General features: G+C 37.8%; 3 protein-coding genes across 5 annotated transcripts in view; 2 read left to right on the top strand and 1 right to left on the bottom strand.

Moving 5' to 3' along the window:
- Positions 1-1,069: 1,069 nt before the first annotated feature.
- On the bottom strand, positions 1,070-5,469 carry vim (vimentin). 2 transcript variants are annotated; one of them, XM_083558738.1, is made up of 9 exons: positions 4,670-5,469; positions 4,313-4,373; positions 3,794-3,889; positions 3,227-3,388; positions 2,469-2,594; positions 2,174-2,394; positions 1,879-1,922; positions 1,589-1,671; positions 1,070-1,483 (listed from the first exon to the last, which is right to left on the bottom strand). In XM_083558738.1, exons 1-9 carry the CDS (start codon positions 5,209-5,211, stop codon positions 1,442-1,444), a joined length of 1,377 nt encoding a protein of 458 aa, XP_083414864.1. In that variant the 5' UTR covers positions 5,212-5,469; the 3' UTR covers positions 1,070-1,441. The 2 variants fall into 2 exon arrangements, with proteins under 2 accessions (XP_083414864.1, XP_083414863.1); XM_083558737.1 differs by having other exon boundaries at positions 1,589-1,695.
- An 843-nt stretch (positions 5,470-6,312) lies between these two features.
- trdmt1 (tRNA aspartic acid methyltransferase 1) lies at positions 6,313-12,206 on the top strand. Of its 2 annotated transcripts, XM_083557254.1 has the most exons (10): positions 6,313-6,468; positions 8,122-8,231; positions 9,462-9,538; positions 9,619-9,690; positions 10,039-10,104; positions 10,392-10,461; positions 10,934-11,017; positions 11,131-11,444; positions 11,532-11,719; positions 12,016-12,206. In XM_083557254.1, the coding sequence occupies exons 1-10, from the start codon at positions 6,405-6,407 to the stop codon at positions 12,114-12,116; spliced, it is 1,146 nt and encodes a 381-aa protein (XP_083413380.1). In that variant the 5' UTR covers positions 6,313-6,404; the 3' UTR covers positions 12,117-12,206. The 2 variants fall into 2 exon arrangements, with proteins under 2 accessions (XP_083413380.1, XP_083413381.1); XM_083557255.1 differs by lacking the exon at positions 8,122-8,231 and having other exon boundaries at positions 6,318-6,468.
- Positions 12,207-12,372: 166 nt separating this feature from the next.
- The window catches only part of cubn (cubilin (intrinsic factor-cobalamin receptor)), a 29,474-nt gene continuing 15,267 nt past the window's right edge, over positions 12,373-26,579 (top strand). Inside the window, exons 1-28 of the mRNA XM_083557148.1 lie at positions 12,373-12,843; positions 13,179-13,308; positions 13,521-13,649; positions 13,764-13,865; positions 13,946-14,049; positions 14,127-14,253; positions 15,791-15,959; positions 16,154-16,285; positions 16,487-16,582; positions 16,887-17,011; positions 17,144-17,330; positions 17,413-17,531; positions 17,630-17,864; positions 18,998-19,179; positions 19,287-19,449; positions 19,960-20,150; positions 20,273-20,429; positions 20,688-20,866; positions 21,015-21,180; positions 21,262-21,487; positions 21,583-21,713; positions 21,845-22,031; positions 22,110-22,270; positions 22,630-22,811; positions 22,903-23,059; positions 23,930-24,120; positions 24,819-24,978; positions 26,342-26,523. Of these exons, the coding sequence (XP_083413274.1) occupies positions 12,725-12,843; positions 13,179-13,308; positions 13,521-13,649; positions 13,764-13,865; positions 13,946-14,049; positions 14,127-14,253; positions 15,791-15,959; positions 16,154-16,285; positions 16,487-16,582; positions 16,887-17,011; positions 17,144-17,330; positions 17,413-17,531; positions 17,630-17,864; positions 18,998-19,179; positions 19,287-19,449; positions 19,960-20,150; positions 20,273-20,429; positions 20,688-20,866; positions 21,015-21,180; positions 21,262-21,487; positions 21,583-21,713; positions 21,845-22,031; positions 22,110-22,270; positions 22,630-22,811; positions 22,903-23,059; positions 23,930-24,120; positions 24,819-24,978; positions 26,342-26,523 (4,389 nt within the window). The 5' untranslated portion in view covers positions 12,373-12,724. The remainder of the gene's footprint in view (positions 12,844-13,178; positions 13,309-13,520; positions 13,650-13,763; positions 13,866-13,945; positions 14,050-14,126; positions 14,254-15,790; positions 15,960-16,153; positions 16,286-16,486; positions 16,583-16,886; positions 17,012-17,143; positions 17,331-17,412; positions 17,532-17,629; positions 17,865-18,997; positions 19,180-19,286; positions 19,450-19,959; positions 20,151-20,272; positions 20,430-20,687; positions 20,867-21,014; positions 21,181-21,261; positions 21,488-21,582; positions 21,714-21,844; positions 22,032-22,109; positions 22,271-22,629; positions 22,812-22,902; positions 23,060-23,929; positions 24,121-24,818; positions 24,979-26,341; positions 26,524-26,579) is intronic.

Below are 26,579 nucleotides of genomic sequence, written 5' to 3' on the forward strand. Positions count from 1 at the left end.
ATCAAATCCCTGGACTCACGAGTCCCTCTGAACCGGCTGATTCGATACGCGGCTTCATCCTCAGCATTCTCCTACTGATATACCCCATGTCCCTCCTCTGCACATGTCCAAACATCTCAATCGGGCCTCTCTCACTTTGTCTCCAAAACGTCCTACATGCCCTGTCCCTCTAATAAACTCATTTCTAATCCTGCCCATCCTCCTTACTCCCAATGAAAACCTCATCATCTTTATAGATACATTTAGTAATCTAATAAGGCCAATCAGATATTTTGTTGTCTGAATTAAACTAATTATTAATTATATTATGTCATATTGTTATATGTGTTATAAAAATTCTCAAACAACTTGTGTGTCTCGTAAAAATGATCAGTGGTCTGTAGTGCTGTAAAGTGCTGCGCACTCTCCACTAGGGGGCGGGCGAGACTAGGAACACGAGCTTTGATTAAGGATTAAATTGAAGTAAGAGGATAAAGTTAAAGACGTGGCTCCAAAGTTTGTTGCCCATTTATTTGTACGCATTGGTCACTTTGGAGCCTGATAGCTGCAGTTTAAAGACGTTTTATCTGCGCTTTGTAAAGTTGTGTGCACTAGGGGGTGTTATGCAGATTTGAGAGTCAGTCTGCAGACATTTACTTCCAGCAGCATGATCACTGAGGGTAGATTTGCATTCAGTCAACAACTAAAATAATTCAAAGCACAGACCATGTCTGAGATTGTGTCTTTAAGAAACATTCTCTAAACTACCATACACTTACATTAATGGATTTTATTCTTGCACACACTCTCTGCACTTTAAGTAGCTTTATGCTGTGTGTTGTAGCTCTGTGATGTTTAGTGTAGCACCAGGGTTCTGGAGAAAAGTTGTCTCATTTTTACCGTGTACTGTGTACCACTGTGTATAGTAGAAATGACAATAAAAGTCTTTTGACTCTTTCTATTTCATCTCAGTCTACAAGTAGCACACATTCGCTCTCATCATCTCCATATTTTATCTATCTAGTTTTTCATATGTTTATGAAACAAACCCTCTATAAACAGCTAATTTCATTCAAAGCACACAAGATAATTTTCATAAAGGTGTGTTGACTTTATTTGTTGGTTTGATTTTGAAGACATCATTTCATGTTGGTCAAGCTGCAAGATGACCGAAAACAAAAAAAATCAATGTTGCTAAGATTATTGCTGTGGTCCAACTTGCAGAGTGTAAACTATAGCGGTTTAGGAAAACAGAAATACTGTATAGAGCTGGTTTTCACTGGCCTACAAACCCTATTCTACTTAAGACACATCTCTATCTGAAGATCTGTCTCGAGTGGCAAAAAGGCACATTAAAGCTGAATTAGTGTCACAAAAACAGAAATATCACACGGATATATCTCCTCCCGCTACAGCGCTCGCCTTCTCAGTGAGCATTTCTTTTAAAGGTTTTGCATGCAGTTCATTCCAGGTCTTCATGAGGCTGAGTGGACTCGTTAATCACCTGTAATTAAATACATAGCAGAAAAGGAGAGGATCATTTGCATTTTTTTCAATGGTTATCGGTATTTGTATTTGCAGTGTTAATGATTTGTATTTTTTTACATACATGACCATCTCTCGTCTCTATGGTTTTAATCAACACCTTCTTGGACAGGTTCTCAATGAGTGGTTTGGTTTCTATCATGGATTCTGCATAGAGACAGAATGGACTTGCTTTATGCCAAATTTGTGAGGGGGGAAAAAAATCAGAAAAATTTATGAAGTCGTCATTCAGAAGTGAGTTATGACCTATTATGAGACCTGTAAAAGGAGCCGAACAGTGACTTGGTCCAACAATGATGCTTTTCAGCAATATAAATGCAATAAGGTCTTAAATTAAAGTGAAGTATACTATACCTCTCAGATTAAATGTAGAAAAATTAGGAAATGGTGTGGTGATCCTGTTGAAGGACAGAGAGATTTTTACAGTGTAACGTAAGCACAGAAGCGTAAGCACAGAAGCCTTACTTAATATTCATGTAAGGAAAACAGAAGTGGTGAAAAATCTGCTCTAGAATTATTTTTTGTATGTATACACATTTTAGCATTATAAATGACCACACTCAGTATTTAGATTCCAAATCATTTAATGAAAAAAGACACCTAAGCTACAATGAGCCTAAACATGAGTGAAATTGTACAATAGACCCACCTGCTCTCCTCTCCCTCCAGAAGCTTCCTGTAGGTAGCAATCTCAATGTCCAGGGCCATTTTGACGTTCAGCAAGTCCTGGTACTCACGCAAGTGACGAGCCATCTCATCCTTCATGTTGCGGATTTCTTCTTCCAGATGGGTGATGGTGTCCTGGTAATTAGATGACTCCATGGCAAAGGTGTCCTCCAGTTCGGCCATTTGACGCTCTAGAGACTCATTCTAAACATAAATGTAGAGATATGGGTAGGGACATTTTCACACTATACAACTATTGCTATTGAATGTATACTTACAGTGCCTTTAAGCGAATCCACCTCACATGTTAAAGCCTGGACCTGGCGGCGATATTCATTTGCATCCTGTTTAGTATGACGGATGGCCTCCATGTTACGAGCAGCAGCCTCAGACAAATCTGCAAACTGGAGAGAGGAAAAGGCCCTTTGTTTTACATCCCATTTTTATTTCTACACAAATTACTCCCTGAAAGTAACACAACAGAAAGCAAAATGGATAAAGAAAGCTTTATTTTCCATCATATTTAGCTTCACAATACTTAAATTACCACTTTTTTGTGTTTGCTAATGGGTTTAGTCTAATCATGGTTTTAGGTCAACTTTAGCCTAATCTATTAAGCTCATCAATACTGTGCTTGTCAGTCACATAAAAACAGTTCAGTAATCCATTGTTTGGTGTGCTTTCAGTGATTGGCCATCTGTATTATCTCTCCAATAAACCAAGGCATTACCATCTGCTGTGCACAGACACCCAGAGGGAATGCAAGCACTGCATGTAACCTGCAGCTTTAGAGAAGACACACACAGTGTAGGAAAGAACTTCTACTACAAACGACTGACATAACCGCTACAAAATCATGAACATTACTCTTGTATTACATACACAGTATTTACTGCATTAAATTATCAATTACTTTTTCTTTTCATCTAATGCTGTTTTACCTTATGGTTTACCTGGTTATTATCTTGCCTCTAATAACTATAAAAAATCTCAACTAGAAAAGGTCCAAATGATAATTTTAGGTCTGGAACCTGACCTTGGATTTGTACCATTCCTCAGCCTCATGGATGTTCTTGTTAGCCAGACTCTCATATTGAAGGCGGACATCCCGCAGTGCAGCGGTCAGATCAGGCTTAGCTACGTCCATGTCAATCTGTATGTGCTGATCTTGTATCTGGGCCTGCAACTCAGCAATCTCCTGCAGGCAAGTCAAAAAGGACAGCTTGGGTGTTCATGTGGATCTTTTCAAATTGGAAGCTTTGCAAAAGAAAAAAAAAGGAACATCTTGTGTTCCACAGAACAGAATTCATGCATTGCCAAGTTTCAATATTATTCAATATATATATATTGGTCTGTGTTTCAAGTTACTGTATTTTGTTAATTCTTTCCATGCGTCAGACTACTCCTGACCCTTTCCTGTTTTGCAAGGACTAGTCTAATAATACTCTTCATCCTCTCGATATAATTTGCTAATCTCCATGCCAATGCCCTTCTTTTCCAATCTCATGATCCACTCAGGGCTCAGCAACACTCACAGTCACGTGCAAGAAACTGTCGTGATGTTTAAATCTGAACAGGTACAAAAGACCGAGCTGTCGTATACCTCATCGTGAAGTTTCTTTAGGAAAGCGATCTCCTCCTGTAGAGACTCCACCTTTCGCTCCAAGTCGAGACGAGCCAGGGATGCGTTATCAACATCCTGCAGAGATTCAACACATCAGTGAAATGCAGCCATCAGAAGATTTTTTCCAATTTAAAAACAAATTAATGCTACTTATTACAACAGGGACAACGTTAGTTATATGTTTTATATTTTACAGCAAGGTAGTGGACAGTATTTTTCTGGGCCTATTTGCAAAGTTACAGGTTAGACAGGTGGAAGTGGCAGATGGCTCTAAATACTCTAAATACTCTATTGTATTGTTTCACTGTCTGAATGCACCACTTTCCCCCATCTACAAGTAACAGCCTCCACTCAGACAACAGCTTTCTTTGTCATTTACCCACATGCCCCCCCTTGCCATACTTACAAAACAAAACTTCTTTGCCAAACATTCCAGAGGAAAGCCAAATTACATCATAGTGTAGTCAGAACTTTAAGGAGTCAGTAAAATAGACACACCTGGCGGAAACCTTGCAGGTTGTTTTCAGCATCCTCCCTGTGAATAACCTCTTCTTGAAACCTGAAGATTAGAGGCATTATCATAGAAAGATTTAGGTTTACACAGTGTTTGGTAGCACATACAATAGTCTTTAGATGATAGACAATTATACAATTGTTTGTTTACAACTTTGTGGGTACACTTTGGAAACACATGGGGTCCACATACTTTTGGCCCTTAAACAGTAGTGTAGGTGTTTTAATAGTAATGGAAGTGTAGATTAGTTCATGACCAAATAATCTGGCTGCACTAAAGAAGTATTGGAACTACCGGAACATTACACACAGATTCGTGTAGTGAATGAAGTTCATACATACTTTTCTCTTAGACGTTCAATATCCTCCGCCAGATTATCTCGGTCTATTTCCACCCTGGACTTCTCATTGGTAAGCTGGTCCACTTCCCGTCGTAGCTCCCTCATCTCCTCCTCATAAAGATCTCCCACTCGGGATGTTCCTTTGCCCTTGAGTTGTATCAGCTCGGTGCTCAGCATCTTGTTTTGCTGCTCGAGAAAGCGCACCTTATCAATGTAGCTGGCGAAGCGGTCGTTTAGTTGCTGCATCTCGGCTTTCTCGTTCGTGCGGTTCGCTTTGAACTCGGTGTTAATGGCATCGGACAGGGCGAAGTCCAGCGGGTCGGATGCGAGCCGGGGCAGGTTTGCGGTTCGCACGCGCGCGCTTTTGCTCGCGACGACCGACGGCGGAGCGGAGAAGGTGCTGTAGGAGATGCGCGAGGCGCGCGCCGGAGCCGAGTACTGACGGCTCGAGTAGCTGGAGCGAGCAGACGCGTTGCGCTCAACCCCAAAAATCCTTGTATATGAAGATGGCTGGCGGGTACTTGCTGAGGTTCGGTTTGCCATTTTGTTTGAGCTGTTGAGTTGAGTTCAGTTGAGTTGAGTTGTTGTTTCTGCCGGCGACGCCCACCTGGTCCTCACTTCTGCACTGACCGAACACCACAGCAAATCTGTGCACCACCTAAAGCTGAGCTGAGCGCAGGAGCCTGGGTTTTATACTCGCTGCTCTCCCCATGCAAATGACCGAACGGAACACACAGTGCTGATGACGCAGCGAGACGCTTATTCAGCAACACCGACACCAAAACGTGCTACATAGCAATCTTTAGTTTGTCCTAAATAGTAGTTAATAAGTGGTGCAGATAAAGTTTGTGACACAGGCATGTTTAGTGTGACAGCAGCTTTTATGGAGATGTAATCCTGTCACATACACGACATACAGATACACATACAGGCCAAAATTACTCATGATGTAAGTTTATTCATAACAAACGACAGAATGAAGTTAGAAAAAAAATGTGACCAAAAACTAAACACATTAACCAAAAGCAAACGGTTATGTGCCATTTAATGAAAAAAAAGGCAAAAATGAAAACGTTTGTGTTAATTCAGGAATAGTGGGATACCTTGTCTAGCTGACAATGCTGCTGTTAAATATACTTTATATTCCTTATTAATTTATATTATTTATATTGTCCGGTTTTACCTGTTTAGGTACGTAAATTCTGTAATGCCCAAAACAGAGGAGGTTTGTGTGACTAATAAAATTTTGGAATTGAAAAGCCGCATTTGTTTTTGTCCTTTTAAGTGAATACCAAAATGAATGTGACTAAACCCTTGATAGAAATGACTTAATTGATGTGACATCATATAAAGTAACGTGGCCAGTGATACGTTTAATAAGTAATTGACCACGTAAGAATATGGACATTGGCAGGTATGATGTGCGTACATAATGTACTACATTATCAGAATTTGCTCAAAAAATGTTTTGCTGTGAAGATAGATAGATAGATAGATAGATAGATAGATAGATAGATAGATAGATAGATAGATAGATAGATAGATAGATAGATGGATTATTTAATTGATTGATTTTTACTTTTCTGTTTTACTAATTTTAATAATTTACCGTTGCAAAGAAGTTCTGAGTCTGGCGAAGAGCGGAACCGTTCTTGCGCTGAAGTTGTTTCCAGACGGACGTGTAATGGTAGCACACTGTCCACATTGTTATGAGTTAAGACTTTGATTGTTAGAAGATGGAGAAGCTCCGTGTTTTGGAACTGTATAGTGGCATTGGAGGAATGCATTATGCATTGCGAGGTATTTGTTGGTTACTATGTGCCTTTAATTTTATATATTTTTTTTCCTATATTAGCGAAACTTGTTAGCATCCTATTAACATCTTATCATCTCCAGTCAGAGGAGCAGCTTCAGTGACAGGTTGCTGTCGCTGCTTTGCTCCTCTGACAGGCTGAGCAGGTCGTTCCTCCCCCATGCCATGCGGGTCTTTAATTCTACCCGGGGGAAAAGTCAGTGCTGACACTGCTCTCTGTTCTGAACTGCACTATATCTGTACACTATGCACATTAACAGTCCGGCTTGCACATAACACTGAGTTGCACAGGACTCAATTAAAACACTCAGTTTTTTTGCACAGACAATTTTTTTAAACTATCTATCTGTCTGTCTGTCTGTCTGTCTGTCTGTCTGTCTGTATGTATGTATGTATGTATGTATGTATGTATGTATGTATATATGTAGAATTCAAGAAAATACAATTGGTTCAGAAAAATATATAAAATAGTAATAATATCCTGTATAAACTGTAAACTAGTATGATTTAAGAGTTCCTATTTGTGTAAAAACTCACTAATGTGATTCTTGAACCAGAGGTGCAGATCACATAATCGGCTCAAGTTATTGCAATTAAGCATTTATTAGATTATAAATTAGATTTATATACATTATATACATTCGTTTCAATTGTTTTGTATTTCTCCCAAATAAATAAAATTATTGTAACCCAGACTGAACATTAAACAATAAAAAAATTCTATAAATGCAAACATACAACAGTATTCCTTCAGTTGATGCAATAAAGTGTAATAATAAAAGTAAAATAAGTCTTGATGTAAAACATCATACAAAAAGAAAGGATACATTTTTGAAAAATAAGGCTAGCCATTTGAATAGGCAAAATATGAACAGATTTATAAAAGTAGGATGAGTTGTGCTTCTGCAGTAGCTGCAAAAGCAGTGCAGTGACTCAGCTGTATTATTGGAAGATTTAGTGGAAACCTCACAATATAGGTGTAGGTGCTCTTTCACTGTTTAGTCATCAGTATTTTCTTTTCAGTTCCCTGTCAGCTTTGCTTATTGGGTAGCTTTGTTGGCATTATTAAATGTCTACAAGCATAGTAATGTTTTTAGGTGAAATTGGTCAGGATATTCAGACTTGGCTTTTAGAATATCTGTAGAAAACAGTCACTTATACAATAAAATTGTGTGCAATGTTTTTTTTTTCTTTTAAATAAGCAATCAAGATCCGATAGATAGATAGATAGATAGATAGATAGATAGATAGATAGATAGATAGATAGATAGATAGATAGATAGATAGATACATACATACATACATACATACATACTTTATTCCTCCCAATGGGAAATTTACAGCTTCCAGTAGTATTCAGAGTCATCGACAATAGGAATGCAATAAATACAAAAAAAATGTGAAGGTAAGTTAAAGAAAAGAGTCTGCAAAAAATGGACTGTTTTTTGAGTCTGTGCAAGTTAAGTGTCTGTGCAAAGAATCAGTGTTTTTTCGAGTCCTGTGCGACTCAAACCGTTTTGGAGGGTTATTTGCAAAACCGGAGTTTTAATGTGCACAGTGTACAGTGTGTAAATCAGTGTGTAAAACCGGCTAAGGAAGATTCTGGTGCAGAACTGATTCCTTTTGATTTTCCTGTTTAGAAAGCGCCGTCCCCGCTGAAGTGGTAGCCGCAGTGGACGTGAACACGACAGCAAACGAAATTTATAGGCACAACTTCCAAAATACTACACTGCTACCCAAAACCATTGAAGTAAGCAGCAGATAATTAGCTTTATTTTTTGTTTTCGAATGAATTCATGCTTATTTATGCTAAATTGGACAGCAGGCAAAAAAAGGTAAAGAAAAACATAAACCCGAGCTTCATGCATCTGTCACTGCTCTCTAGTTTAAACATTTTAGTGTTTTTTTTTTATAGTTGTTTGTTTGAGAGAGTGGAGATAAACTAGAATTGCTTTGTTGTGGTCATTCTTTGCACTTATTTTAGGGGAAAAAAACTCATAACTAATTTTTCTTCATTTCCTGTATAGAAGTAACTTGTACCCAGCATGAATTGCCTTCTAAATAATGCAATACCTGGATTATTGCTTTTAGCATGACTGTGCTGTTTTTTCATGTCACCTATAGGGGCAGGATGCTTTTGACAAAAATCCCAAACTTTGCTTTGCTGCACTCCATAGTAATATAGATGATACAGTTTTATGTGAATAAACATATGACACTCTGCTACATGTAAGGAATGTGAAATCACATCTTAAAGAAAACGAGACAGTGACAGAGTCATAAAGTGATTAACTCAAGACAGCATATGTTTATTTCTTAAGAGCATTTCATGAAACAAACAATGTGTATTAAGTCTATAAACAATAGCTTTGTAATGATTTTGGAAAAGGTGGAAAAAAGAGCATTTATTTTTATTTTGTTTGTTTGTTTTTTTTACTCATTTTTTAGACTGAGACCTTGTTAGACTCAGACCTAGTCACACCTCGTCCCATGACCAGCAGTTCCTCCAATATTTTAAGTGAAAGAGTAACTTAGTGGATTTAATGTTGGGTAAAGGTTGTGTGCATTGTCAGCATGGGTAATGATGCACCAGCTACTGGGCTTATTGTCCTTAGTTTGTTTCAATAAAAGGTTCGCTCATGTATGTAACAAAAGATTATGACTCAGACAAAGTATATATGTATATAGATAGATAGATAGATAGATAGATAGATAGATAGATAGATAGATAGATAGATAGATAGATAGATAGATAGATAGATAGATAGTTTTCATTAGAACAACAGTCCATATTGTACATAAACTGCTTCAGTTTTGGATTGTCTTGGATTTTGGGTAATAAACTGTGATGTCATGAGGATATCAATCTTGAATTCTGAATCAAATAATAATATATCGTTATGAATGTCACATTTTGATAAAGCTTATGGAAAAAGCTGTGCATTTTGATTCAAATTAATATTTGTTTCATTTGATCCAGGGAATGACATTAAGTGATTTCAATAAACTGGACTTTGATATGATTCTGATGAGTCCTCCTTGTCAGCCTTTCACTAGGTAATCTCAACCTTGCATCACTTTATCCCTCTGTTGGTGTTAATAAAAGAACATATTAATGTGTTTTTCTATTGATACAGGATTGGATTACAGGGTGATGTAAACGACCCCAGAACAAAAAGCTTTCTCTACATCTTGGACATTCTGCCAAGGTCAGGTTAATCTGTGCTCTCAGCATGCTTGCTTTATATACAATATTGTTTGTTCTTAGTACTACTTTTTTCAGATTTTATTAATCAACTTTTTTTTATTAATCTAGTTGCTTTCAAATGGACAGTAGATTTCCTGTAATCACCTCATTAGTCATGACTACTTTAGTCATTACAGCAATGGCCTTTTCATCTACTCATTCACTCAACAACACCTTTTATTCAGATGTGAATATACCTTATACACATTGCTATTTGTTCTTCATTGAGATATTTCATATAATTCTGTTTTGTGAAAGAAAAAAATCTCTCCTTTGTGGAAAAAAAAAAATCTTCATGCTCTGTTCATAGGTTAAACAAGACGCCCCGATTCATTCTGCTGGAGAACGTGAAAGGCTTTGAGACGTCCTCGGCAAGGTAGAATGGGATATAAGCAAGTTTTTGTCTCTTGATCTTGAGACTGCTGCTATTAAACACTGTTCTGGGTTAAGCAATTTGTTCTCACCATGTCGTTGTTAATGCAGCCATTTATGCTGCCATTTTTTTTAGTATTACTGGAAGATTAGTACAAAGGAACCAACAGGAGAAAAACAACAGGACATTTTGATTTTGAAGATTAAATGAAAGGAACATGTGCTAGAGCCAAATGAAATTGGAAATTGTGTAGATTAGAAGTGTTATCTGACTCATTTTTTTCCCCCCAGAAATGCATTGATAAAGACTTTGCAGGACTGTAGATACAACTTTCAGGAATTCATGATATCACCCACTTGTGTGAGCATCACCCTTCTGTATTTCAACCCAGTTATCATTTTACACCATTAGAATTAATGATGCTAATAACAACGATAATAATTATTTTAAAATGGATCATTAAAATGATATCAGTATTATATTAATGGATAATATAATACATTTAATAAATATCATGTATATAATTATTTATAGATAGTTCTAATTATTATAAACAATGAGAATTATCATAGAATTATTATTAATAATTATAATTAGATCAATATATGCACATTTTTACCATCTTCAGATGTTAAAATTTGTAATAATACAGTCATGTAAAAAAAAAAAAAAAAAAATTGCCCAAATGGCAGACTTCTTTTACGTAGCCGAAAACTTTATTACAGCATTTAATTAGCATTTGTTGAGAATGCACACAGAATAAAGAACTTGCCTTAGCATAAATAATAAGATGCGAGACAGTTGCTGAAATAAAAATAACTTATTTTTACAGCTTGGAATACCAAACTCAAGGCTGCGTTACTTTCTTATTGCAAAAGATAACCAAGATTCCTTCTCATTTCCGAAAACATCAGAGGTAAGCACACACATTTTACTAATCTAAATGTGGCATACTGTAGGATTGCCTTGCTAAGAATGAGCATTTTTACAGTTCATGACAGTACACTGTGTAAACGCTATTTCTTCAAGATTCTAGACGGCTTTCCGAAGTCAGAAACCAGCTCAGCCACAGACAATCCCATGATCCCCGACAGCCATTGTAGTGGTGCCATTAGAGAAGACGAGGCTATAATCTATAAAATGGAGACGGCTCAGGAGTTGCAGAGGAAGAGGACTCAGGACAATGAACAGACAGTAAAAAGACTAGAAGGTTTCCTGCAGGAGGATGGACAAGGAACAGACATAGACAGTTATTTGCTTCCTCCGAAGATCTTGCTCAGATACGCTTTGCTCATGGACATAGTGAATCCAAACTGCAGGAGATCAGTGTGCTTCACTAAAGGGTGAGCCTTCAAAATTATTCTTCAAGGCATTCTTTTTTTTGTGTGTTGACTGCCAAGTCTAATTTTTATTGTCTTTTTGTTCTTTAGATATGGGCACTACGTGGAAGGAACCGGTTCTGTTTTGCAGTCGTGTACAGATGTGGAACTTGGGAGCATCTTTAAGTCACTGGACGTGTTATCTGAGGAAGATAAACTGCAGCAGCTGTCCCGGCTAAAGCTAAGATACTTCACACCCAGAGAGATCGCCAACCTTATGGGCTTCCCACCAGATTTCAGTAAGAACTGAGTAAATAAAAAGGAAAGATGAGTTCAGACTTTGATTAAAAACATATTTAACATTTATATCAAAATAAATCTATAAGTTAGAGTGAAAACAGAGTGTTAATGTGTTTCTTCTTGCATGTGGACTGAGAAATGTGTTGAGAATTGCCCTTTAAAACCAATTACAACTTCATGTAGAGGATTTAATATGTAACTATCATGCTGTTTGTCTTCCAGTGCAAATTATTTCTGGTAACTTCTATCAACCATTTTAAAAATGTTTTTATGTATATTTTTTCTACTTTCTCAGGCTTTCCATCAAATATCTCAATGAAGCAGCAGTACCGGGTTCTGGGGAACAGTCTAAATGTTCATGTAGTGGCCAAACTCATCAGTCTCATGGTGTCATGAGAAACACATTTTTTATGTTTATTTGGAGTCCTTGAAATTTTTAAGATGTTCAGTTTTTGGATTTGAAAATATCAATAAAGTTGTATATATATTGTACTGTTGGGTTTCTTTATTGTTGTACAAAAATCTTGGGAATTTCCTAATTAACACTGCTTAATTACTGCTAAGCTTTACCTAATAATAGATCAGAGGTGTTCAAAGTACTGCACTGAAAACTGTTGAAAAACACGAGACCCTAGTATTTCTGTGTGTGTGTGTGTGTGTGTGTGTGTGTGTGTGTGTGTGTGTGTGTGTGTGTGTGTGTGTGTGTGTGTGTGTGTGTGTGTGTGTGTGTGTTTTGGGGGGTGGAAGTGCAGACGTTCCGCACCTTAACTGTAGTTACTGATCTCTAAAAATCACATGATGATGGTTGGTAATGATGTAGTAAAATAAATTAACTGCCACTCTATACCTGCTCAACCTGTCCTCGGATGGTTTAGTTTAGTTTATTGGACAATGTGATGGTCTCAGACCAACAGTTTGGGGCAAAGTGCACTTTTTAAGTCACTTTTTAGTTCCAACTGCAGTGTGGTGTCTGAAGAGCATCCTGAGACATACTCTCTCTCAGCATGGCTTGGACACATCAGCTGTCCTGGCCCTTAATTGCTCTCCTTTTCCTCAGTGGACTAGAGTGTGAGCAGGGTAACCATGTCCACATCCGGAGCAAGCGAGACATCAGCAATGCCCAGTAAGTAGACAGGGTTACTTTAGTACCTGTACTTTCAGCTGTGCATTGATCACTAGACTTCTCAGACTTCTTTGTGTGTATAGAAGCAGAGTAAATTATTTAAATGAAATAAATGATATCCTTCAGGATCTGAGTGTTTTGTTTAAATTATGTTTATGGAAATAAATGATACTGCAACCTTGTTCCAACCAGTTAAGGGATTTATTTCCTTTTTTATTTAGTAAGGCAATTGTGTAAAAGTGGAACCTATGTTGCTTAATGAAGAGAGGATTTCTTTTTCATGATTCAGAATTTGGTGTCCTGTTGCTCAAGACTAATGATGACTTTATCTGTAGGCCTCGTATGATATCTAAGGATGGTCATCTTACTTTTATCCCGGGAAACAATAAAGACATCCATTTCGATACCTCAGGTACAGGTCATGTGAAAGTGGGGAATGAGGACCTCACTGAGCAATTAAGGCAGGTAAGATAATGAAAAGCCTCCAAAACAGATTCTGATTCCAGGTTAAGATTAAATTCATGCAACAAATAGGTTTGCTAATGCATTCTTTTACTAAACGAAAATACAGGCTGTGATGAATTGTGTTATGTTGCCCTGGGCAATTGTATATGTTTATGTGGATATATTAATAAACTGATCTCTGATGTATAAAGTTGTTATATTTGAATTTTTAGATAAAAACCAATAAAGATGACATAGAAACAATAAAGAACAGTGGCCCATCTGAAGAGGTCCAAAATAAGCTGAATGAGTTGAACACAAAAGTGACCAGACTTGAGTCTAAAGTTCAAACCGTAGAAGAGGTAAATAAAAATAATAATAAAAATAAGTGTTTTTTTTATTTAATACCACCCAATGTGAAACAACAAACAAAAAAAACCCAATATATTTATATGATATATTCCTGATTCTGTCAGACCATCCAGCGAAAGACATGCAGCAGCAACCCATGTCAGAACTCTGGGAGTTGCCTAAATCTTTTGGATGCATTTTACTGCCTCTGCCCACAGACCTGGCAGGTATGACTGCTTTAAATGACTTCCAACACATTGTTTTGAGTAACAGCACTGCACTGATCCTGAGCTTGTTGTCATGTTAGGGTCCCACCTGTGCTGTGGATGTGAACGAGTGTCAGATATATGCTGGAACCACTCAGGGTTGTCAGAATGGAGCCACATGTATTAACACTCCTGGAGCCTACAGGTAAAATATTTCCAGATCACTCTGAATATTGTGGCATTTTAGATCATTTTAGACTATTTACATTTTTTTTATGTTAGTTGTAATTGCCTGCCAGAGTGGTATGGACCCCACTGCACCTCTCGCTATGATGACTGTGCAGGAGGAAATCAGGACTTGTGTGTCCATGGGATCTGCATTGATTCAGACAGAGTAACACCGAACCAGGTAATAATCTATGATTAAGTACTTGTACAAATAGAATAAGGTTGCTGAGTTATGTGATAGATTTATCTCTATTTCTTGGTTAATTAATATTAATGGCAAATATAATCCTAACCCTAACCCCAAGGAGAAATTCACCCTGAGACACATGAAACATGATGTTATAATTTGTGGAAATCTGTTGATTAGTATTGTATTTTTGTTACTCCTGATAAACAGGAGAGAGTGTGTGCTTCTCTTATGTCACAGGATTCTCACCACATTTTCTCCAGCAGTTACAATGGTATTTAATGGCAGATAAACCTAAATAAATTCACATATGTGATTACCGTATTTTTCTGACTATAAGCCGCTACTTTTTTCCCCACATTTTGAACCCCGCGGCTTAAACAACTAAGCGGCTTATTTATGGATTTTTCCTGGGTTTTTTCCCGGTTTCACAAACTTCAAGCCAAAAAACTGAGCGACATAACATTAGACCAATAACATTTCCGAATGGAAACGAAAAAACGCACCTCACCTGTGTTCTGAGCTGCACGGCATCGGGAGTAAAAAAGTTTTTTTTTTTTACGCACGACGATGCCAAAAGAAAAACTCCCGAGAGAAATAGTTGTGATAGGAAGGAGGAAGACAGTGAACAATGACTTTCTTGGTAGGCTACTGTTTAGATACAAGCCGTTGTAACGTGTTGAGTCAGGGTTAAGGGATAATTCCAAAACTTGTGCTTTTTTATTTTTCTTGGCAACAACGTTACGGGTTAGTCAAAGAAACTTAGAAATGAGCATCAGAAAATAATAAGGACATATTCCTCGGTCTTGCACACATTCAGTAATACCGGAAAAATGCAGGCTATTCCCAAAATGCCGCTTTGCTCTTAAAGGAGCCGCAAAATATTTCACCCGTTACACCGTGTAACAGACACTGTCTTTCCTTAAAGCCTGTGTAAAGTTCATTCGTTTCAGTGTAGACACCTGTGGCTTATTTATGTTTAAAGTAAAAATCTTTGCCAAATTCAGTGGGTGCGGCTTATATATATGGGTGCGCTTTATAGTCCGGAAATTAAGGTAACAGTCAGGGTTTTGCTGTTACCTCATTTCTGTTCAGCATATTCCAGTGATGTTAAATTTTATATTAAAGGAATTGTTCATTGAAATATTTGGTGGAAGTAATAAGACTCTGTTAAATATGTATTTTTAATTTGAGACAAACGGAGAGCTAATTTCCACTGCACCCATTAGTGTTATGTTGTCGGTGGGTAGTTGTGGTTACCATTGTGGTTAACGTAGCAAACTGCTAACCAAAGTAAACATGGTTGAATCAGGGTGCCTTTTCCATTTAAAGGCATATTTAATACTAGAATCACAATACCTTTTTTGAATTAGTGTTGTATTTAGAGAATTTGTTCCTTAACAATGGATAATAAGCTGCACTTGAGCGCATTTTGAGCATTTTAACTCTTTCAAGTGTACTGTTTTGTCAGTTATTTTAAATGGCCGAAATGTATCCGTTTTCTTTTGCTTTTTGCTTTCTCTCCTAACAGCCCAAATACAAGTGCATATGTGAAGCTGGGTGGATGTCACCCCCTGGCAGCGCTGCCTGCACAGCAGATGTGGATGAGTGTAGCCTCCCCAACAAGCCTTGCTCCACTAATCCCCCTGTACAGTGCTTCAACACTTTAGGCTCCTTCTTTTGTGGTGCTTGTCCAGCAGGTGAGATATCAGCCAAGTTTCTCTGGAGTCATGTGTGGGAATATTATGAGTACACATTTTAGATCCTATTGGATCATCTACAAAAAGTTGCATTATGTCTTAATGAACGAGTTGTAATTCCAATGTCTTAATCACAACGTAGCATTATTATTCTGGTGAAAGTAATGCATCCAAATCCTATATCACCCATCCAGGCTGGCAGGGCAATGGCTACAGCTGTCAGGATGTAAATGAGTGTGAAACCAACAACGGAGGATGTTCTACCTCCCCAATGGTGCCCTGTCTCAACACCATGGGCTCTTTTCACTGTGGACAGTGTCCTCCAGGTATTCAATTCACCATAAAACCTGATTATACGTTTTTTTGTTTTTAAAATTCTTTTCATTAGTTCCTATTTTCCAAATGCTTTATAAAATAATAATACTGTATTAAGTAGACATGACAAGCAGAGGAAGCTGTAAAATTATTTTTGTTTTTCATAATTTAGCGCTGAAATAATGTCAGGGTCTCAATTACTTTTTGTGTAGGTTATGAAGGAGATGGAAAGACTTGCACCCAGGCTGACATATGCTCAACTAACAATGGAGGATGTTATCCACTGGCCACTTGTTCCTCTGTTCCAGGTTTCTCTCTCTCACACGTACACATTTTTTACAATAGGCATTCTGCACAGTAGCACATGACCAGTGACACTTAGGAAAAGACTAAGTCGTTAGGATTTACAATGTAAGTGCACCATTGCTATATGTTACTTGATAACAAAACTGCTCACAATGCAATAGTTATCACAATGAATCTGCCTCCTGATTTGTAACATCTGAATTGTAGGTTTTAAAATACATTTCAAATTAAATAAACAGTACATAATTTTTTTTTCCTACAACCATATTAATGTTATTACATTCATAAACACTACTTTTTTTTCAGGCAGCAATATCCCTACATGTACTTGTCCCCCTGGCTATGTGGGGAATGGATTTGGTCCTTCTGGCTGTACTCAAATCACTGACACTTGTGGCACCACACACCCATGTGTCAATGGGCAGTGTGAGGTAACTTACAAAATCTTTGAAGATGTCTATTTTTAATATGCATATCTATTTTATATACAGTACATTTTGTTCTCTGTGTTATCTATTGCTAAGCTTGTTTGGAAGTCTGATGAACAAATCTATATGCCGTAGAACATAGCCAGTGGTTATATCTGCCACTGTGACCCAGGCTGGACAGGCCGGAATTGTGACCAGAATGTCAACGAGTGTGCAAGCAACCCCTGCCAGAATGGAGGCACTTGCACTGATGGAATTAATGGCTACATTTGTACCTGTACATCACAGTGGACAGGCCCACAGTGCCAGACCCCACAACAAGGTTTGTTCTTTATTGGCGTGTCCGCATTCACTTAAACAATACTCTATTAATAGTCTTTAACCTGTGTTAATGTGTGGTTCAGAGTGCGGAGGAGTCCTAGAGGGTCCGGCTGGCACATTTAGTTATCCCAACACTCCTGGACATGACCAGTATGACCATATGGTCAGTTGTGCCTGGGTGGTCAGAACTGATGCAGACAAGGTCAGAGAGAATCTCTATAAACGTTAAATAAAACTACATCTAACAGCTTGAATTTGTTCCAAAACTGATAAAATGTACCTTTGTTTTTTCTCTGCCAGATTCTGCGGATCACATTCCCTTTTTTTGACCTAGAGCATAGCTCCACGTGCAGCTTTGACTTCTTACAGATTCATGATGGAGAGAGTGCATCTGGCTACATGCTTGGAAAATACTGTGGCACTAATGCTCCAGCTGAGCTTTTCAGTTCCCACAATTCTTTGTACTTCTGGTTCCGTTCTGATCACATAATCAACAAGGGTGGATTCACTGTGTCATGGCAGGCCCAAATACCAGGTACAATTTATACACCTTTTAATAATTAGAGGTCTGGCAGAGTAGTAGTAGTAGTTGTAATGGTAGTGGTGGTAGTAGTGGTAGTAGTAGTAGTAGTGGTAGTTGTAGTGGTAGTAGTGGTAGTAGTGGTAGTTGTAGTGGTAGTAGTGGTAGTTGTAGTGGTGGTAGTAGTAGTAGTAGTAGTGGTGGTAGTAGTGGTAGTGGTGGTAGTGGTAGTAGTGGTAGTGGTGGTAGTAGTGGTAGTGGTAGTAGTGGTAGTGGTGGTAGTAGTAGTAGTAGTTGTAGTAGTAGTGGTGGTTGTAGAAGTAGTAGTGGTAGTAGTAGTAGTGGTGGTAGTTGTAGTAGTAGTAGTAGTGGTAGTAGTGGTGGAAGTAGTAGTAGTAGTAGTAGTGGTGGTTGTAGTAATATTTGTAGTAGTAGTAGTAGTAGTAGTAGTAGTAGTAGTAGTAGTTGTAGTAGTGGTAGTGGTAGTAGTAGTTGTAGTAGTAGTAGTAGTAGTAGTAGTTGTAGTAGTAGTAGTGGTAGTAGTAGTAGTGTTAGTGGTGGTAGTAGTAGTAGTGGTAGTGGTGGTAGTAGTAGTAGTAGTAGTGGTGGTAGTGGTGGTAGTAGTGGTTGTAGTGGTAGTGGTGGCGGTAGTGGTGGTAGTGGTGGCAGTAGTGGTAGTGGTGGTAGTAGTAGTAGTGGTAGTGGTAGTGGTGGTAGTAGTAGTAGTAGTGGTAGTGGTGGTAGTAGTGGTTGTAGTGGTAGTGGTGGTAGTTGTAGTAGTAGTTGTAGTAGTAGTAGTGGTGGTGGTTGTAGTAATATTTGTAGTTGTAGTGGTAGTAGTAGTGGTAGTGGTGGTAGTGGTAGTAGTAGTAGTAGTGGTGGTAGTAGTGGTTGTAGTAGTAGTAGTAGTGGTAGTGGTGGTTGTAGTAGTAGTAGTGGTAGTATTAGTAGTAGTGGTGGTGGTTGTAGTAATATTTGTAGTAGTAGTGGTAGTAGTAGTTGTAGTGGTAGTAGTAGTTGTAGTTGTAGTAGTGGGAGTAGTAGTAGCAGTAGCAGTAGCAGTAGCAGTAGTAGTAGTGTAGTTGTTGATGATGATGATGATGATGATGATGATGATGATGATATTTGTTTGTATATTTTGTATCCAGTGTGTGGTGGGCATTTGACCAATCCTTATGGTGACATCAAATCACCTGGCTACCCAGGCAACTACCCACCGAGCCGTGACTGCTATTGGACAATTGATGTGGGTCCAGGGCTGATCATTACTTTTGCTTTCGGAACACTGAGTCTTGAGCATCATCCTGACTGCAACTATGATTATCTTGAAGTAGGTTGACATTTGAACATTAGATGCCATGTACAAATGCTTTAATTGTTTGTCTTTAAAATGTAGATTTAATTACAACCTCATGTGATTCACACTTTCTGCTCTAGATAAGAGATGGCCTGCTTCCTGAGGACCCACTTCTAAACCGATACTGTAGCAGTGCTTCTCCACCACCACTGCAGACTACGGGCCCTGCTGCCTGGATCCACTTCCATTCTGATTATGTTATCACTGACAAGGGCTTCCATATCACATACACCACCTCTCAAAGTGAGTATATGTTGTAAGTGTTGATCCAAATGCCAACACTATGATTTATGGAATTGTCAATTAAATATTTATGTACATATGACATATGATATCTTCTTTCAAATGTATGATTTGATGTGTAATTTTGACATAAAAAAATGCTGTTAATTATCTGACAGCTTGGAATTTAAATGTTCAATTATTGTTTAATTATGCTTGCGCAAATAGGAATAAAGCTATAAATCCTGCATTTTATTGCCATGTCATGGCCTCATAATGTAGCTATAACATTTTTTATGACTAGTAAATGAGAGGATATGCCAAAGAGATTTCAAAGTTCATAAAAAACTGTTTGCATGAGCATGGATTCATGTATTCCTTCATTTGTTCATTACATTTGTAGTTTTTCTCTTAACATTCTTTCTCTATATATCAATCTTTATTATTATTTATGACACTTATGCCAGAAAGATTTTTACTTAACTTAACTAAATTTTTACTTTTACTACACTAATTGTCTGTGTGTTGTAGCTGACCCTGGATGTGGTGGAACATACACAGAAAGTCAGGGCATTATCATCTCCCCCAACTGGCCTAATAACTATGCAGAAAATAAACAGTGCATTTATGTGATCCGGCTGCCTCGAAGTGAACGAGTGGCATTGAACTTCACGCATATGGACCTGGAACTTCACAGTGGCTGTGAATATGATTATGTGGAGGTATTTCATGCTGTGTGTGGTTGTGTGAGCAAAGTGGAGAAAACTAGATTGACTGTGTGTAAGAATAGCTAGTAATAAATAATAAATAATTATTTAACTAAAAAATGTATTTCTTGTTTCAGGTGCGCGATGGCCCAGGGGAAACAGCCCCACTCTTTGGAAAGTACTGTGGTACAACACTACCAGCCCCCATCTTATCATCTGCTAATACCCTTTGGATCCGCTTTAAATCTGACAACTCTGTCAGCCGTGCTGGATTTAGGGCTGTATATGAAATCAGTAAGTCTTGTATTTATGCTATTAAGACAGTAAAGGCAAACATGGCTGGTTTTTGTCTGCATGGCATCAATCACCGCTGTAGAGGAAATATGACTTTTGATGATTAATGTTTCAAAAGCTGGGCCTAGAAATAACTACTGTATTTGTTTTATGACTGGAGATAGATGTTTTAATGAATGTAAAAAAAAAAGTCCTTATGCCCGGTGAGCACAGTGTGAATATTCTGATTCGAAAAATAAAGACATTTGTCTTTTTCAGACTGCGGAGGAATTCTCTCAGGTTCAGGCCAGATTCGCACACCTCTTCACCCCAACCCCTACCCTCACAACAAGATGTGTGAGTGGGTCATCAATCAGCCCAATGGCTATGTTGTAACACTCAACTTTCTCACCTTTGATGTTGAGGACATTTCAGGATGCTTGTTTGACTATGTAGAGGTAAGAAACAGTTTACTATGTAGCTTTACAAAGTCAAAAGTTTCTCATTGAATCCATTAATCACACTAGTACATTTCTGGCCTTCATAGCATTACAAGATGCAATTATAATGCGTAAATAAATATCATCAACTTCCGTGCTTTCATAGGTAAGAGATGGTGCTACATCCAGCTCTCCCTTGATTGGCCGATATTGTGGAAACCAGGTTCCCAGTATGTTGCAGTCTACACAGAAAAACATGTATATAGCATTTAGAACTGATGCTTCAATCAGCAATCATGGCTTTACTGCAGAGTATGCATCTGTTATGGAAGGTAATGTATCATAGTGGTATAATATGGATCATTTTCTGCTGTAAAATGGTTAAAAGTTAATTTAATGTATTTTATAAACAGGCTGTGGAGACACTCTCACAGCTCCTACAGGTAGCTTTACTAGTCCTGGTCACCCTACCATTTACCCTCATGGTGCCAACTGCTCCTGGCACATTGCTGTATCGCCTGGAAACATCATCAGACTGTCTTTTACCTCCTTCAACCTGGAGTATCATGCTAACTGTGATTTCGACTATGTGGAGGTATATGACAATGGCACGGTTCAGACTGGGCACCTTCTGGGCAGGTAAAAGTATTAGTATATTAAAGTCAATTGATATGATGCAAAAAATGTAACACAATTATATAACCATTTTACACATTTTACACCCATTTACTTAGGTATTGTGGGCGGTCGGTTCCACCCTCCCTTACCAGCACTGACAACCTCATGACAGTTTTGTTTGTCACAGACGTCAGCCTGGCAACTGAAGGATTTGCCGCCAATTACGTCTCAATCAATGCAACTACAGGTAGAAAATATCTAAATGTATAATGCTTCACAATGTCTTTCAATAATACAGCAGTCAATAAACCATAAAACTTTTTTGGTATTAACAAATGTTATAATCAGACACTGACTGACATTTGCCATTGCCTTTAGACTGCAGTGCAGTGTTCACAACTCCATCTGGAGTGTTCACCTCACCCAACTACCCCGACAACTACCCCAACAACCGCGAGTGCATCTTCAGAATTATAGTCCAGATCAACAATCAGATCATGTTGAACTTTACAGATTTTAGCCTGGAAACTGGCAGTAGCTGCTTATTGGACTATGTAGAAATCAGGTAAGGAACTCATTTTAAATGTTCTGCATCTACTCTCTTGCTTAATCCTATTCTGACATAGACTTTCATTTCTTGCAGAGATGGAGGCTACGAAACATCACCTCTAATCGGTCGATACTGCTCAAACCAGGCTCCACCTTTAGTGCTATCACATAGTAACAGACTGTGGATCAAATTCCGCTCAGACTCATCACTAACATATAAAGGCTTCTCTGCACACTGGGATGGCACACAAACAGGTATTTGCAATTTCCTTTTTTTTGCAAAAAAGAAGAAGAAAAAAAAAAGGATATTTCAATGTTTCCCCAACCAGTATTTATGATCCCTCGATCTTTTTTTTGTTGCTACAAAGGGAATTACAACCTCCCAATACCAAAGATTTATTTTTTTAATTAAATGTATTTATGTATTACCCAATTTGTCTGGACAGAACATAGACATATATTTTGTCAGAGGATTGTTTGGGACAAAAATAATGTCTAAAAGTCTCCCAAAATTAGCTGGAAATGAATTGTGCTCATTTAAATCACAAGCTTAATATTTGAAAAGTATATTTTATTTTTTCAATGTATTGCCACCTTAATTCTCCTTTCCATAGGTTGTGGAGGAACTCTGACCACCAGTGTTGGTAGTTTCACTTCCCCTAACTACCCCCTGTCCTACCACCCTAATAGTGAATGCTATTGGCACATTAAAACCAGTGGAGGAAATCAAATCCACCTCAGCTTTGAAAACTTTCATCTCGAATCCAGCAATGGCTGTGCTTATGATTACCTGGCAGTAAGAAGAGGCACTCATTTCACTGAACTCTTTAACATTCAGAAGATTCTGTAAGCTGATTTGTGATTTCCATTTATTTGTGTGTTCTTAGGTGTATGATGGAAACAGCACAAATGCTCGTGAGTTGGCCAAACTATGTGGAAACCAGATTCCTGCCCCCATTAACTCCACCAAAGAGCATCTGTATGTCAAACTGCGCACAGACGCCATCATAAATGCAGGGGGCTTTGTAGCCTCCTATATTTCTTGTAAGTGAACAGACTTGCTTGATAATACAATTGTCAAGTTTCACATTTAAAAAAAAAATTCTATTTCATGGATTAGTGTGGCTATTGAGAGTTCATCTGTGATTTTCTCAACCATTGTTCAGTATAATACAGAACAGCGGTTGTTTGTAGCTGAAGCAAGCACATTACCCTGAAGAATGTCCTGTCCCCTGTTAAGTTGTGGAAATTAAACTTAGACAATGAGTAATCAGGTGCAATGAAATCTGCCTTTATTTCTTACTTTGCAGTGATAGTAGCTAATATGACTGGCACTTTTCTTTCATTCTTTCTTTTTTTGCAGACAAAGGAAAATTAATCAATGTATTATCACTCTGTAATATAAACTGTATGTTTGGTTAACACCCGACCATTACACCCATACTGTATATGCTCCTTCCACAAACTGTTAAAAATATGATAAGGCCTCTGTGCTCAAAATAAGGTCAATGAAGACACAATTTGTCAAATGGAAAAGTGTCCAGCACATAGTCTTCACCCCAACCTCGATGAAAACATTTAAAAATGAACCGGAATGCTGACTGGAACACTTCCTTGTCTGACATCAGTGTCTGACCTCAGTAATTATCTTGTAACTGAATGAGCAAATGCCCAGCACCAAACTGAAAAATCAAATAGAAAGCCTTTTGCAGTGAAAGCAAAAGAAATCTGGGAGGAAATCTAATGTTTAAAAAGCACACATGGTTGTAATGGTCAGGTGTCAACAAACCTTTTATCATATAAAGTAGTTCAATATACTGTATGTGTACAATATTTTTTTTATGGCACACAAACATATAATTACATATCATAGGGTGTCATTATTGTTCAATTGATATGTCCTGTACTCCACAGATTGCCAGGGTATTGTAATTACCAACCAGTCAAATGGTGTGATTGAGAGTGAGAATTTTCCCAACGACTACCCGTTTAATGCTCGCTGCAGTTGGACAATCCAGGTTACTATGGGCAACACTATCAACTATACCTTCACTTCCTTTAACATTGAGGGTTTCCGACCTAGCTGTGCCTATGACTACTTGGAGGTAAGTTTGACTTGGAGGTAAATGTCAGATAATTTTTCTTAAAAGGCTGTCTGTAAGACATTCATAATTGGTCTCACAGCCTTCGTGCATTTTTACTCAAAGTAAAAGTCGAAATTATAATATTGCAAAATCTTCTATACATTGGCATTATTTTTGTCTAATTCTCTTTAAGATGTAGCTGTAGTTGGGATCTCTGAGAGCAGTCATTATTTATTCTTACTTACTCACTGGCAAAATATTTGAAAGCTCACAGTTAGAGAGAGAGTGAGATTTACTTGGTTCCTTCATCACCATGGTGATTCAAACAGTCATGACATCATGGGGCCCACAGGAGACATAGGGGATTTTCTAATGTAGGCTCATTGAAAAGTTCATTTCTCAGCCAGTTTTGTTCAACAGTGAACATTTAGTTTTTACAGTACTCATACCTATGTGCCATTTGAGGTCAGCAAAGAAAAAAAAAATGTGCTAGAATGTAATTTAAATCTTAAATCTTTTGAATCTTTTACAGTGCTTTTGTTGTTATGGTGGTGTTATTCAAACAAAAAAAATAACAATGTGCTTTACCTAAGTAGAGTCAAAATATGTTTGTTTAAAGTGTACCTTTGCACCCTGAGTTCCTGTATGATCCCCTGACACAGACTTAAAAGTAAAAACAAATTTTTAACATCTCTGTATCTTTTTCTGTGTTTTTCTAGCTTTATGATGGTCCAAATGCACAAGCTCCTCTTATTGGTAGATTCTGTGACAATGTACCTCCTCCAGCAAACACTACCACAGGGAGCAGCCTGCATGTTATGTTCCACTCTGATTTCAGTGTTTCCAAAGCTGGTTTCCGGATGCTCTGGTACCAAAATGGTAGGAATAAAATGAAATAATATTAAATACTGGAAAATAAGCTTAAGGTAATGCAATGTAGGTCCTTGGTCCTTTAGAAAAAGTGAGTTAGTGACTATCACTCTGCCTCAGAATGATCCTCAGGACATTACTGGAGATGTGAGAAATTTAGCATAGTGCTCACAGTTTGATTTTGATTGTGAAAGCGGGATCTAAATTTTTTGCATACATACATACTGTACATACAGCATATTTTATATGCTATTTCATATCCCAATCATCATTTTTTGGACATTTTCACAAGTTAAAGGTGTTCTGCATATATGCAAATGTATGTATTAGCACATTGTAGGCCAATGTGTACATGGGGCTGCCATGCATAAATTTTTCCATAATGGGAGTGTTAAAAAAAACAGGCAACATTCTTCTTTAAAGAGAAGTTATTTCACACCACATTCCATACTACTATTGCAACCCAACCATGGAGTCTTGAATTGAACGGGACCAGCATTGATGTCACATGTCACTGTTATTGAGGAGTATTGTTTTGCTAACATAAAAAAAAAAAACTAATAGTAATGATAGGAGTATTAAATCATGAGGACTAGAAAGTGTAATGTGTACAGTGGTTGTACTTTGTGTATTATATTTTAGTGGTGGTTGCCATTCCAGAGCGTGACATTCTGTGTGTGGAGCTAATGCCCAGAGATCATGAGTCACTGAGCTGTTGGGTGTGGTTACATTTATTTTTACTGGAACAGCACACTGAGGGTCAGCACAGCATTCAGCTCACTGTACAAAGCACTAGAACAAATAGAGCCCCCTCACACAGAAGCAAGAATACCTAGTATAGTAGCATTTATATATGAGAGGATAGTAGTATTGCATTCATTTTTCTACCTGAAGACTAGGTTGGATAACATTGTAATATGTATAATAAAAGATTTAAAAAAAAACCCTCCAATCCACTCTTCATTTCCCATGTGGATTGACTTTATTGATTAAAGATAAAAAAAAAATAATTGTGGCACAGATTAGAGATGCAGCTCTTTTCTTGTGTTCAAACACTGTTATCACCTTAGTGCTAAGACTGACAGGCTTATAATTATTTTGCTGGTAATGATTGATGAATGTTGAATATATGAAAACAATGCCAAAGGTCACATCATTTTGAACATCTCTAATATGCTTTCACATTTTGTCTTCTCCAAAGACTACCTAATGTTATCTCTCACTCATATCTCACTCATATCTTATTTTTTTGTTTTAGGTTATTAATTGCAAACATAGTTTCTAATGCTGTCAAGAATATGATGTCATGATAAACACATGAAAGCAAGAAGGTCATATGCTTCATACTCAGAAGTGTCATTTCCCCCTGCAGGTTGTGGTGGAGATCTCTTTGGACCCGCTGGCTCCTTTAACAGCCCTGGCTATCCTAACAGATATCCAGAAAATCGGGAGTGTGTCTGGCACATCCAGACTAGCCCAGGCAGCAGCATCACCATTACCATTCATGAGTTTGATATAGAATACCATCCTGACTGTAACTATGACATGCTAGAGGTAAAGAATAGTTCTGTTCATCCCTATCTTTTTGCTATTGTGTAACCTTCTTCATG

This window comes from Silurus aristotelis, assembly GCF_946808225.1.
Source record: "Silurus aristotelis genome assembly, chromosome: 1".
In the NCBI taxonomy this organism is placed as follows: domain Eukaryota; kingdom Metazoa; phylum Chordata; class Actinopteri; order Siluriformes; family Siluridae; genus Silurus; species Silurus aristotelis.

What these genes read in the sequence shown, in the direction of transcription:
- vim (XM_083558737.1), bottom strand. Translation starts at nt 5,211, where the DNA reads ATGGCAAACCGAACCTCAGCAAGTACCCGCCAGCCATCTTCATATACA. An exon ending in TAAAGAAACTTCACGATGAG is followed by an intron (nt 3,389 to 3,793) that starts GTATACGACAGC and finishes ACTTGCCTGCAG; the next exon opens with GAGATTGCTGAGTTGCAGGC. An exon ending in TTCTACATTTAATCTGAGAG is followed by an intron (nt 1,696 to 1,878) that starts GTATAGTATACT and finishes TTTGGCATAAAG; the next exon opens with CAAGTCCATTCTGTCTCTAT.
- trdmt1 (XM_083557254.1), top strand. Translation starts at nt 6,405, where the DNA reads ATGGAGAAGCTCCGTGTTTTGGAACTGTATAGTGGCATTGGAGGAATG. An exon ending in AATGCATTATGCATTGCGAG is followed by an intron (nt 6,469 to 8,121) that starts GTATTTGTTGGT and finishes TTTCCTGTTTAG; the next exon opens with AAAGCGCCGTCCCCGCTGAA. An exon ending in ATCTTGGACATTCTGCCAAG is followed by an intron (nt 9,691 to 10,038) that starts GTCAGGTTAATC and finishes CTCTGTTCATAG; the next exon opens with GTTAAACAAGACGCCCCGAT.